This window comes from Orbicella franksi, chromosome 1 (assembly GCF_964199315.1).
Source record: "Orbicella franksi chromosome 1, jaOrbFran1.1, whole genome shotgun sequence".
Classification (NCBI taxonomy): Eukaryota; Metazoa; Cnidaria; class Anthozoa; order Scleractinia; family Merulinidae; genus Orbicella; species Orbicella franksi.
In genome coordinates, this window is record NC_138145.1 from 36,705,054 (window position 1) to 36,717,289 (window position 12,236).

At 41.3% G+C, this 12,236-nt stretch overlaps 1 protein-coding gene across 3 annotated transcripts in view; it reads right to left on the reverse strand.

Moving 5' to 3' along the window:
* LOC145479940 (dmX-like protein 2) overlaps positions 1-12,236 on the reverse strand; it is a 34,579-nt gene that overhangs the window by 12,109 nt on the left and 10,234 nt on the right. Inside the window, exons 11-24 of one of the 3 annotated variants that reach the window (XM_081458422.1) lie at positions 11,888-12,140; positions 9,678-9,871; positions 9,264-9,429; positions 8,885-9,093; positions 8,012-8,182; positions 7,366-7,463; positions 6,843-7,008; positions 6,212-6,359; positions 4,425-5,567; positions 3,682-3,840; positions 2,813-3,008; positions 2,235-2,410; positions 1,479-1,556; positions 988-1,296 (exon numbers count right to left, since the gene is read on the reverse strand). In XM_081458422.1, coding sequence (XP_081314548.1) covers positions 988-1,296; positions 1,479-1,556; positions 2,235-2,410; positions 2,813-3,008; positions 3,682-3,840; positions 4,425-5,567; positions 6,212-6,359; positions 6,843-7,008; positions 7,366-7,463; positions 8,012-8,182; positions 8,885-9,093; positions 9,264-9,429; positions 9,678-9,871; positions 11,888-12,140 — 3,466 coding nt within the window. Of the gene's footprint in view, positions 1-987; positions 1,297-1,478; positions 1,557-2,234; positions 2,411-2,812; positions 3,009-3,681; positions 3,844-4,424; positions 5,568-6,211; positions 6,360-6,842; positions 7,009-7,365; positions 7,464-8,011; positions 8,183-8,884; positions 9,094-9,263; positions 9,430-9,677; positions 9,872-11,887; positions 12,141-12,236 lie in introns of all 3 variants that reach the window. The other 2 variants (XM_081458420.1, XM_081458430.1) reach the window with 2 other exon arrangements.

Consider the following 12,236-nt stretch of genomic DNA (forward strand, 5'->3'; position numbering starts at 1 on the left):
TACCAAGTTTGAGTCAAGAGTGATTTACAGTGTTGCTGCGACGCGACCTGACCTTAATAAGAGCAGCTTTAAGCCTAAATATCAACTAGACCTGGAAAGAGCGAAAAAAAATGGAATTTCTTCAAACTCGCCCAGAATGAAGCTCTACATGGACTAGTTATCAAAACATTGTTTTAAGTTCGATAAATCAATTATTATTTTTTTACGCAATTTTTTTCCCTTTTTGATACCCCAAATCGGCCAAAATCGATCGAAAATGAGCGGCATGTTCAGAGGCTCATAAACTGAAAAGTAAAAATCGTTATTACAAACTGATTGTACGTCGCATTTATACCCACTTTCTTATATATTAAATAAAGCAAATGTACAAGTGCTTTTTGCATGGCTAGCAAACAACAATTAGGTAATGCATTTAGCTGTGCATCATGGATTTATGATACATTGAGAGCGTACGAAGAAGCGCGAGAGTTGCTCGAAGAGCAATTAAAAACAACTCTAACCAAGCCTCTGAATTGTTTTACAACACTGCCAATGGAAAAGGCAACGCAAAGTTGTTTTACTCCCAACAAGAACTTGTGTCATTTTAATTTAAGTACGCTTTGGAGCTCGAAAGGGCAACTTCACGAGCTATGTCACACACCATACATTATCTGTTTCTAAAGTTGCAACCTATGCGTAAACTAATTCAGTTTACACGCGTGAAAGATACGGTATTCACAAATTCAATTTTCCCCGCCAAACAAGTTTCATGTTGATGAATTTCGCACTCATTAAGCGTATTTGTTTACCATTTACAACATATAAACTTGAAAAAGAAACCACCACTGTATTTTCAGAATGTTTACTTCAAGGATCTGCGGTCATCTAAACCTAAGCAAAATTAGGTAAGTAAAGTTACGCTTAAATTATGTTCTGTAGACATGTATGCTACAAAGGATCTGTTTAAGATACAACATGCAGCTGCCATTAGATAGAAACTACACTCACCTCCACTTTGCTGCAGAGCACTTCGTAAGCCTCCTCCAAACACCATGCCCCACATTCCTGCCTTAAGGGAGTTAACAACTAATCGATAGAGTTGATTTGGTTGCGAGTTGGACCAAGCAAGGGCTAAAAGACTAAGGTACACTGCTACACAAGCTTCTCCCAACATGATTCGTAGCTTGGTGCTGTTGTCTTTGTTTTCTGTGGCTAGCAGAGAGAGCAGCAAACGGACTCCTGGCCATTTAGACGGTGAACTGCCAGGACTTGCTGCTTTGTTTGGATCAGTTGCACTGCCATCTTTGCCACCTTTGGCTAAAAAGCAAACATCAACATATTTGTAATAGGATTATCAATTCTATTAGTAGCTGGAGAACATGACGATTTCAAACGTCTCCTGATGACAGCTGGCTATTCAAATCCTGGGAACTATAGAATACTCAATGCAAGACTTCTCACTAATGAGAGACAATGGACATTCGCAATTTTTCAAGGACCTGTTGGTTTACCATGGTTGACACAGACATCACTTTTCAAAATTCTCTGACTTTTTCCCTGATAAAAATAGCATTTCCCTGACCAAACAAAAATACAAAATGTCAGATCTACATGTAGTAGCGGCTTCTAGCGCGAACTTACAACCGCCCTTTCTACTCGTTCATTAAGACTGAAAAGTTTTCAACAAATTTTCCTTCTTCATTGAGGAAAAACATAATTGAGTTCACAATGACCCCAAAGTTTCCTCCAGCTTTCAATGGTATTAAATCAGCCGCGTTAAATTACTTCAATTTTCCCTGTTTTTTCTTCAAAATGTCAGTTTTTCCTAGCTTAGAATAAAATTCCCTGACTTTTTCAAGACCTTAAAAAAGTGTTTTCCCTGACCATTTCCTGACCTGTGGTAACCCTGTTTAACAAATGTGGACATGTCACAGTCGGTTGTCGTCAATGTAATATGTCACAGTTTTAGTCACGAAAACGTTTGTTCTAGAGTAAGAGGTCTGCCAACTATTAGAAATTCTACCTTCCGTCAATCAGACCATGTCATTATAATGCTCACAGATTGCAAATTAAGGCTTTCTGGCATATATTTTTTGCATTTTGTTCCTTGCTAAAACCTTGCAGTCAAATTTCATAGCTGGAGTCAGATTTGAACATTTCAAAGGATACTCCAAAAGATATTTCTTCCGCGATTGTTTCCACGGTACATACCATTCTACTTTCAGTCAAACAATCTATTGTCTGTTACCCGTTACCTGTGGAAAGACCTAGTGACGCTTTCCTCTGAGAAGCTTTAGATCCACCTAACGCACCCTTTTCCTGGGTCATGCCTGTTAGACTCTGATAGATACAGTCTGACAGCGTGCCTGTCATGTTGTGTAGTACATTGGCTAAACGAATTGGATGGCTGGGAGATGGCGGACCAGGCAAACTGTGCAGAAAAATACTCATGGTAAGCTAAAAAACTGTTTCATATTGAATGTTTATAGCGGTCGATACGATTAGACACAGCTAGCTAGTTCTCAGACATGCCACTTAACTGAAAGAAAAAGTTCACTTACATGTAGGATCTCTTAGTCAATAAAAGCAGTGAGTTTATAAATGCAAACAGGATTTTGTAAGTCATAGTCAAAATTAATATAAAACAATCTATACTCTGCTTTAATTTATGTTCTGAATAATAACTCAGTCAATATTTAATTTTAGTGACTGTAAGCGCCAGACCCTCAAGAATTTAATCAAGTTGGGATAAATCCTTGGATTGTTTTCCTCGTAAGCGAGGAAACACAATACGCATTCTTAGTCTGCTACGGAAACGGAAAATTCTTTTCACCTGAAGACAAATCTAAGAATATCCCGTGTGAGGGACTGTAAGAATCCAAGAGGACTGGCCAGAAAAGAGTAAGCCGACACTGACGCCAGGATAAGAGGGGGGACGGATGGTCCTGCTGAGGGCACGTGCAGCGGTGACACAAGTGAATGCATCTGTTCAACCTCATGAAGCAGCAGTAGGAGTTCCATGTTCATTGCTACAAAAAGGTCAACGATAAGTTAAATCCGCTCCAGTCGGTGAGATTGCAATAACCAAAACTTGGCTTCTGAAGGGAGTATTTACTACATCCCTAGGTGGAAGCAGCGTGATTCTTTGAATATCTACAGTCGCTCGCTCTCACTACCTCTTCACACCATCAGTGACATACCTTTCGGCTGATTCTCGTATGGACAGAGATCACTCGCTCACTCGAGCAACCTCAGCCTGTATGAGAATCAGGCTAGGATGGAGCAGACACATTTGGTAGTGGCTAGCATCCTAGACCCTGCTTCAAATAGTCTAGGTTCGAGCACTGGCTGAGGTCATTGTGTCACGTTCTTAGGTAAGATAGTTAATTCTCAGAGTGCCTCTCTCCACCTACTAGTATAATGGCTATCTGGTAACAGGACAAAGTGCTAGGGGGTAACTTGCAATGGATTAGCATCCCATCCAGGGGGGAGTAAGGGGAGCAGCAGTACTCTATACGTTCTGCCAGTTTGGGGGGGGGGGGGTACCTTTGACCCTATTCCTTGACCTGGGATGTTAGTCTATCTCAGAACAGTTTGTTACATTGCCACAAGAATTTTATCACCCCGTACACCTGAGTGGAAGGTGGCAATGTGCATGTACAACCATGATGCAAGGAATCAAACAAGAGATAAACACATTACCTGCTAGATCTCCACCACTGGCTCCATGAAGAGAGCAATAATTCAGCAAGATTGTTAGTAGTTTCTGATTCTTTTTTAGCCACTGAATGTGCTTGGCAGAGCGGTCAATTTTCAGAGCAATGTAGTTTTTATCACCGGTGCTTCCTTCTTGTAGTTCATCTGCTGTGAGATAAAATGACACAGACAGCAAGCGTGAAGCAGGGAATTTAAAACATTAGTAAGTACATTTTCAGATCTTTGTGTTAAATGCACTTTAGTGTTACTTCATACAAATGTTTTTGACAATACTTTGCTGGTTTGCCTGATGCCATGCCAATCAAAGTTACGTGAATAACAATTTCCAGACTTGCAAAACTATAGCTTAACAGTTCTTCCAAAACAAGACCATCAAACTATGTGTGTCTTTCAAAATCTCAAACAACTATTTGAGAATTGACAACTGACCAAAACGCATCAGAACAGGGGTGCAGTCACAGGCAGCCTAAGCCCATGACATGAACAATGCAGGTAATTAAAAGCCGTACGCCCCCTTATATGTTTTCTGGTGTGCCAGTGAGTTATTCCACTGATCGGAGGGGAGAGAGAGTTACAGCGTGATCCAATTCCAAACAAGCCGATAGGGTAACATAACTCTCAGAATTTCAGGGGAACTGATGTGGTGAGGGGTATGCAGCAAGATTCATAACTTCGCTTGCTTCAGAGTATCGTGAGTCTGGGTTACCTTCATTGCAGCTGGTCCCTACCTGACTCAACATTGATTTCAACAGCATCCTCCTCTTCCTCGTCGCTCTCCTCCGCCACACTTCCATAGTCCGACATCTTGTGCAGGATCTCCAGTTCTTTTTCTAACCACTTTATAAAAAACGGCCTCAAATCTTCGTCAGCAATCTCACAACTTGAAGGTAAGCCATGCAGTTCATTGATCAACAGTTTCAGCATTGCAGAAAACTTCATCTGCTGGGCAACAACATCTAAATGGCGTGTCTCTTTTGACTTTGCAACGCGAGATTCACTATTTTGCAAATTAGTATCTTCAACTGAGCTCTCTTTTCCAGTCTCTGAGTCATCATGAATGTCGTAACTACCATTTATTCCATCTAACCCAATTCCACCAAGCTTTTCCGACACAGGCTGGCTCCAATCAAAACCATTTGACAGGTCTTCCAATCCACCACCACCCAACTTTGATGAAACAGGTTTAGACCAGTCAAAATCATCAACACCACCACCAAGATCAGAGGCCAATGGCTGACTCCAGTCGAAATCAGCTGAGGAATCGCCACCGAGTTTGGATGAGATGGGCTTACTCCAGTCCATCTCTTCAGCTTTGCCATTAGCCAGTGCATCTGTGTATGAACCACCGAATGAAAAGTCACTTAGTGTACCAGTGCTGATCATGTCACCTGTCACATCATCGACAGTCCCACTGGTCTCTTCAACCAGTGATTCATCTTCTGTGGGCCTGTCCACATCTCGTTCAGATGTGTCTGTCGCCGGTAATTCCATTAACACCTGCAGAGCTAGAGCAGGGCACCCCGAGTTCAAATGTGCATGGGCCGTCTTGAAGAAGAGTTGTCTTTCCATGGGAGTTAAAGGTTCGTCAATGATCTCTTCCTCGGTGATACTTCTCATCTGCCTTGGAAGATTTCTTACACCAGATTTCGTCTTGTTCTTGTTGTCGTGTTCATGCATGAACCGTCTTCTTTTAATCAGTGGATGCTTGCGCAGATGGAGGTAAAAGTTGAATATGTCAGGATTTCCACTGGCTGCTAGTGGATTGCATTTCCTTTCTTGTGATTTGTGAGTGGTTGGTTCAAATATCAGTGTTTCCAGAGCTTGGTTGTAGTCTTTCATGATCCAGTATGCAATGCTTCGAAGAAAAGGGTCTGAAATGGTAATGAATAGTGCTGTTGTCATTACATACCTCGATAACAAACGGAGATGATTTGGTTACATTTACTCAGATTTTATCGGGAATTATCCTCATTTCTCTCATAGCTTTATATCTTGTATGCCAATTTTTTCTAAGCCGTTGGACTCAAAGATAAGTGTTTACTTGTTGAAAGTCGCGACTCTTGCGGTTACAAGTTAAAACACCTTTAGTAGCCATTCAGCTGTTCAGTTTTGGAAATCTGCAAATCTGATTGCTTCTTTCATCGTTTTCCAAACGTTGATGAACAAAGATCGTGTACACGCTGCTATTGAAACTGAAAATTATTGTGCAGTTTAGGCTCAAAAAATACAAAAATTGTAGGTTTAGTGCTGTAATCCTCTGGAGTGTCTACAAAACAATAATTTAGATTATTCACTCTCGTTTTCTATGCGGGAATAGTCTAATTGTTAAAGACAGACCATAGTAATCAACGCATGTGATAGATATTCCAGAAACAACGAAAAAACATAACTATTATCCAAAGTTACACCACTGTGAAATCAATGCTTCAAAGACCAATCAATAAGAGGTTCAGTAATTTAAGAGATGTCTCTTTGTCTGGTTTAAGTTCCATGGAAGCTTTTTATTACACCTTACCCTGGATTGGTTCATGCGCATTATCACCCTGACCCAGTAGACACTCCTTTAAAATGCGGGTGTACAGAGGTCCCCTTGAAGTGTCTTCCTCATACAGTCGAGCCAGGACCATAGCCAGTTGAAAATCATGAAGTCGGCTAATGCAAACCTGAGTAAGGGATTAAGTAGGAAAATTTAAAATACACCCTGACGATTTATATGCAATTTTAAAATATCATTACTCCCCTAAATGTTGACATCAATTTACAGAAGCATCCAACCAGAATCCTGGCTCCATTCTCAAACTCATTAATAATTCACCAAGTTAAAACAAACAAAGTAATAACCGTGGAGGAGGTTTGGATACCCGGTCTTAATTAGCATAGATTTTGACAATTTTACTTCTCCGTTTACTCCTTAGTTTTTGTTTCGATTGAGAAGATATATCAAACACTCAAGACAGTGTTTCATCGGCTATCCAAACACCACGAATTTCGTCAAAAATACTCCGCTGCACGTCTTATTTTCAACTCTCTTCTCGGTGTTTCGAGATATCCCGATGAAACACTATCTCTTATGTTTGATATATTACGTCAAACAAGTGGGCCCTGACGTATAATTATTATTCGAAGTGAGAAGAGGTTTTAAGCACCTGTATTGCATCCCACAATGAACCTGCCAGGAGGAAAAACGCTGCAGCGTGATCAAATCTCTGTTTGCCTAACAAAGAGTAGGCATTCTTCAGAGCTGCTTTACGCCATCTGTCTTGAGTGAAGTCCCTAGCAAAAAACTGGGACATCTTGGTATCTCTAACAGTTCTGCCAATAATAATAATAAAAAAAAGCTTTAGGTTCAAATCCTTGCACAAAGCTTTGTAATGATAGATACTAGGAAGGCTCAAGTAGCTGTTTGCGCTAGCTAATAGAAAAGCTTTAATACATTCTGGGCTGTACAGGGTTTAACCACAGAAACCATAGTCCCCTTATCCATTGGTTACAACTTACCTTCACGTATTGAAGAACAAAGCTCTATCTAAGTACTTTGACATGTAGAGAACTTGCAAAACTTAAAATATCAGAAGTGACTGATAGATGAACAATTTACCACTGGCTACGAGTGTCATAAACTAGTTACTGAGAGAACAGACACAAATTTACACTGAAACTACAACAAACCTATACAATCCACAGACGACATTCTTCTTTTTCATCGCCAAGTAAAACAATGCACAATCGATGGGTTCTTGCTTCTTTGAGAACTGTGCCTTGGCAGTCTAAAAGAAACAATATCCACAACCGTTAAATAAAACCTGAAAGCCTGCTCCTGTGATAGAACTATGGCATGTGTCTAACCCGGAACGTTTGGGTAAGCAAAACTGATAGACTGTTGTTGAACTGAGGGGAAGTCAGCATGTTTTTGAAACGTCACAATGTTCTCACCTTAGTGACAATCGCACTCGTTGTATCGCAAATTGTAATAAATTTGTGAGAAGGAGGCTACACACTTGTTTAGGAACTTATCGGAATGCAGTTTTACGGAAAAAGACAGCACAAAAAAAAAAGGTTCAACAAGATTCAAATCAAAAAGAGTGACGAAGCGTTAATTACTTTCAGGCGAAAAGCTGCTGTATAACTGCAGTTCGCAAGTCTGATTCACCGCACCCATTTCTTGTGGGATAAAACTGTTGCAAACAATGTGAAAAGCAAGTTAAGGGCTATGTGTTTTAAAATTGGCTTTCTAACCGTTTCATTCATGACATATAGATCACGTTTGTGCGTATACTGGCAAACATTATGTCACCGCTTCTTTTTATTTAGTTACCTTCTCTATGAGCCTTCTCAGTGTGTCATTACTTCTGACCCACCATCCAATTCCGTATTTCCTCAATTCCGACCAAATGGCTTCACCTCTCAGCACTGGAGGAACCATAGCTAACAGTTCTTCCTCGGATTCAGAATGGAAAGCCCAGCCATAGTATGAAGAGGACAAACCCTACAAGAATTCAACACTTAGCAACAATACTTAGTAGAAGTACAATGTCTGAATGCGTATGCATAGGGAAGGTTAGTGTGCAAACAGGAAAAATAAGAGTGCTAAGGAGGAGAGAGTTTCTGCATATTTGGTATAAGGTGTACAGGTGTCTGCTTTGGAGGGAGTCCCGATCATTCACTAAGAATAGGCAAGTGTTTGCGTGGGGTATACAGGAGCCTGCTTATGACAGAGAGGCATCCACTAAGGGAAGGTGACTGTCTTCCTGGGGCAGATGAATGTCTGCTTAGGAGTGATTAGTGTCCATTCAAGGAAGGTGAGTGTTTGTTGGGATGTTCAAGTGTCTTCTTATGAGAGATGACTGTCCTCTCAGCAGAAGTGAATGTCCACTCAAGCATGGTAAGAGTCCGCTTACAACAGACAAGTGTAAGAGACGACCATCTGTCTAGCAAATTCTCTGCTCAAAAATAGTACGTGTGTGGTTAGGCATGCGAGTGTCTGCTTTGCATTTTCGTGAGTGTACAGTTACCAGGGTGTATGTCTGCTAAAGAAAGGTAAACTGCCTGGTGGGAAAGAGTCTCTGCTTAGGGGTAAGATTCCATTGAGGAGTTTGAGTGTCTGCTTAGAAGAGGTTAGCGTCCACTTCACAGAAGTGAGTTGCGGAGAAGGCGAGATGAGCGTTGGTAGAAGGCCAGTTTCACTTACTTTTTCCTCAAGCACTGCTCTGTGTTTAGGAGGAAGCGATCTCATCAGGCAGGTATGATGTCTCATGGCAAGTAAAAACCGCAGCCCACACTCATCAACAGCATCTCCACCACTCCCTGCTGTGGCACCAATACTCCCTGTCGTAGCATACCCACCCCCTCCCCCACCGGGACCTCCCATAAGACCGCCAATGCTACTGTAACCTTCATCTGGGGAAAAACAATCAAAGCTCGATCAACTTATCTATATTGTAGTATTTAACCAGAAGTGTATAGTTCAATCTGGTACATGTAACTATAAGCACACGAAAAAGGTGAGATGAGATCTCTTTTCAATACAATAACCAGACAATCAAAATGACCAATATATAATAACCTACCCTCTTTCTTTGCAAATTTGACTCCTCTTTCAATAGAGCCAGGGCTTTCTTCCAAGTCTAGTTTGGCGGAGGCAAATGTATCTGCCAAGGCCAACAATTCCAGTTGTTCAATACTGGTTAAGCCAGGAAGGGGTTTCTTTGTGAGTTGATAGGACAGCAATCGAGCCTGAGGGGAAAACGAGAAATCACAACATTACCAAGATAAGCAAGGAACAAATTACAGTAAAAACCATACCCTTTGAATACTACACATGTTATGCAGTAAATGGTCTAAAACAATCTAAGTTCTCATAGTGTCTAAAGATCTAATAAAATAATAAAATCTAATAGACTTCTTTCTATTCAGAATATACTCTTTCATTTTAGTTTCATTTACCTATACTTTAACGTTACATCACACGTACTGTTACAGACCTGTGCCAAGCCAAAGTGTACAGGACTACCAGCCTGTGCCACATGTGTTGGACTGCTTTTGTTTCTCTTCCTATCCAGGAATCTGTTGTCCTCATCATCTGATTCAAAACTAGAGCCATATCGGGATGTTTCAAACAGGGCACTGTAATCAGTTTCATCTGTCGATGCCCCTTGAGCTCCATCCACTGAGTCCCCTAATGAAACAAGGAGGGTCACTTAGTAAATGCAGGCAAGAGTAGCAAGCGTGACCAAGGTTATGAAAGTGGAAAAGGTGTCTAGGGTGGCAAAGATGGCAAGAGTGGCAAAGCTGGCCAGGGTAGCAAGGGTAGCAAGGGTGGAAACAGTGGGCAGGGTAGCCAGGGCGACGAGGATGGTGAGGGTGGCAAAGCTGGTCAGGGTGGCAAAGGTAGGAAGGGTGACAAAAGTGGGCAGGGTAGCCAGGGCGACGAGGATGGCAGAAGTGGCAAAGCTGGCCAGAGTGGCAAGGGTAGCAAGGGTGGCAACGGTAGGCAGGGTGGCCAGGACTGCGAGGATGGCAGAAGTGGCAAAGCTGGCCAGGATGGCAAGGGTAGCAAGGGTGGCAACGGTAGGCAGGGTGGCCAGGGCTGCGAGGATGGTAGAAGTGGCAAAGCTGGCCAGAGTGGCAAGGGTAGCAAGGGTGACAACGGTGGGCAGGGTGGCCAGGGCAGCAAGGATGGTGAGAGAAGCAAAGTGGCAAAAGTGGTGAGGGTGGTGCAGAGATCAAAATCTTCAGAAGGTTGTTCATAAAGCAATCATCTTCTTTGCTTTGACGATTTTTGTTGGTGGTGGCTTATTTTTGACAGTGCAAACCAGCAATTGAAGTAATACTCATGAGAAATATTAGCTTAGGTTGGCTTCTTGAATTTGAACATATTGGGCATCTATAGACTAAGAACAATAATTATGTTAAAGAGGGAATGAAAAACCAGCTTAGCAGAGGAATATGTATACAGAGGAAACAGAAATGGAGTTCTAAGGACTGAAAGACCAACCATACAAATCCTATGTGTAGGCCATGAATTTCTGTCACTCATTGGAAAATGTACCCACCTGTGTTGCAGGAGGAGGGATGGTGTGACAGACCAAGGAAACATTATCTAATAATCACATAGCAATCTTTCACGAGGATAACTGTAATTGTAAAGATTCTAGAGGTTGCCTTTACTCAAATCTCAAACAACTACAGGGGTGGCGCGGTGTGAGATATTCGAACTCCACTTGATAGATTCAAACTGATTTAATGACAGATCAAGTCCATAGATCTAGTTCACAATAGGTAGCGACTGAAGAAATAGCGAAAACCAGTAGATCGCAAGTAGTTGTAGCAGATACGAATAGGAGTAGTAGTCATACAAGTAGATGTAGTAGTAGGTTCGAACTGAAAAGCGATAGTTAAGAATACGTCCTACTTAGATAAGGCTTAAAATACAAATCTAACAGGATAGAAAAATCATAATAAAACTAACAAGATCACAGCGTGAAACAAATAGACGTGACAATTGATACTTGAAACTAATAAAACTGAGACGATAACAACTCTTGCTGTAACAAACGAAGATATCAACAGCTATCGCGCAAAATAGCTAAATATAGCGTGAAAGAATCACAATTGGTAATCATATGACAATAAGCCTTAGCAATAGTAGAGCTGTGAAAGCGATTTCAACAAAACCTAGATAAACTAAATGAAACCTTTTCGTGATAAAGAAAAGAATAACAATTCGCGGCTTAGCGAACAACTACAACAATAAGAACTTACGTACTTTGGTTGACGACTCGCACCAAAAGGTAGCAGAGAGACAGCGAAATACACTTGAAATAGCGGTAACTTGGATCCTGTGATCGTAGCACGGTAGCGGTGTAACTTCACTAACAATCTCTGACTAAAAGAAGTTGCGCGTCTTCTTATATTGCCTATGCTACGTGAAAAAACTAGGGCGTTGTGAGAAACGTGGCGCCCACAATAAAGACAACTTCCTAGCGGCAAAATTTCTAGAACTATTACATACGTGTGAAAATCACGATTTTATGAAAGCTTTGATTTTGAAATCACGTACTTGGCTTGAATAATAACTGATAATAAATCAGTAGGAAGTTGCAAAGTAAATTGATAAATGATCGGCGTTTCAAAACTAACAATAACAATATGGCCACTACAGGGTGGGTAATACAAAAGGATCTTACAATACCTGCAGTTGCCGATCCACTTCCACTAGTATCTTTGTCAGCAGCTAGAAGAGCATACAATGGTAATGGTGGAACAGACAAAGCTCCTTCTTTCTCATCGCCCTCCAATCCATTGAGATCTGGTTCACTACTGCTAGAGACATTCCCAATGCTCTTCATGCTGCTCATGCTGCTAAGGCGTGGCCTGTTGTGTGATGACTGGTCAAGGACTTTTGTTGCTGCTTCCATGGCTTCTCGTCCAACCACACAACAAACCTGACAAAGTTTTACAAGACAAAATTAACATTTACTATGAACCACAGATCTTTGTTTTTCAGTATGTACAGCCCACAGCTTCTATAGCGAAACTGA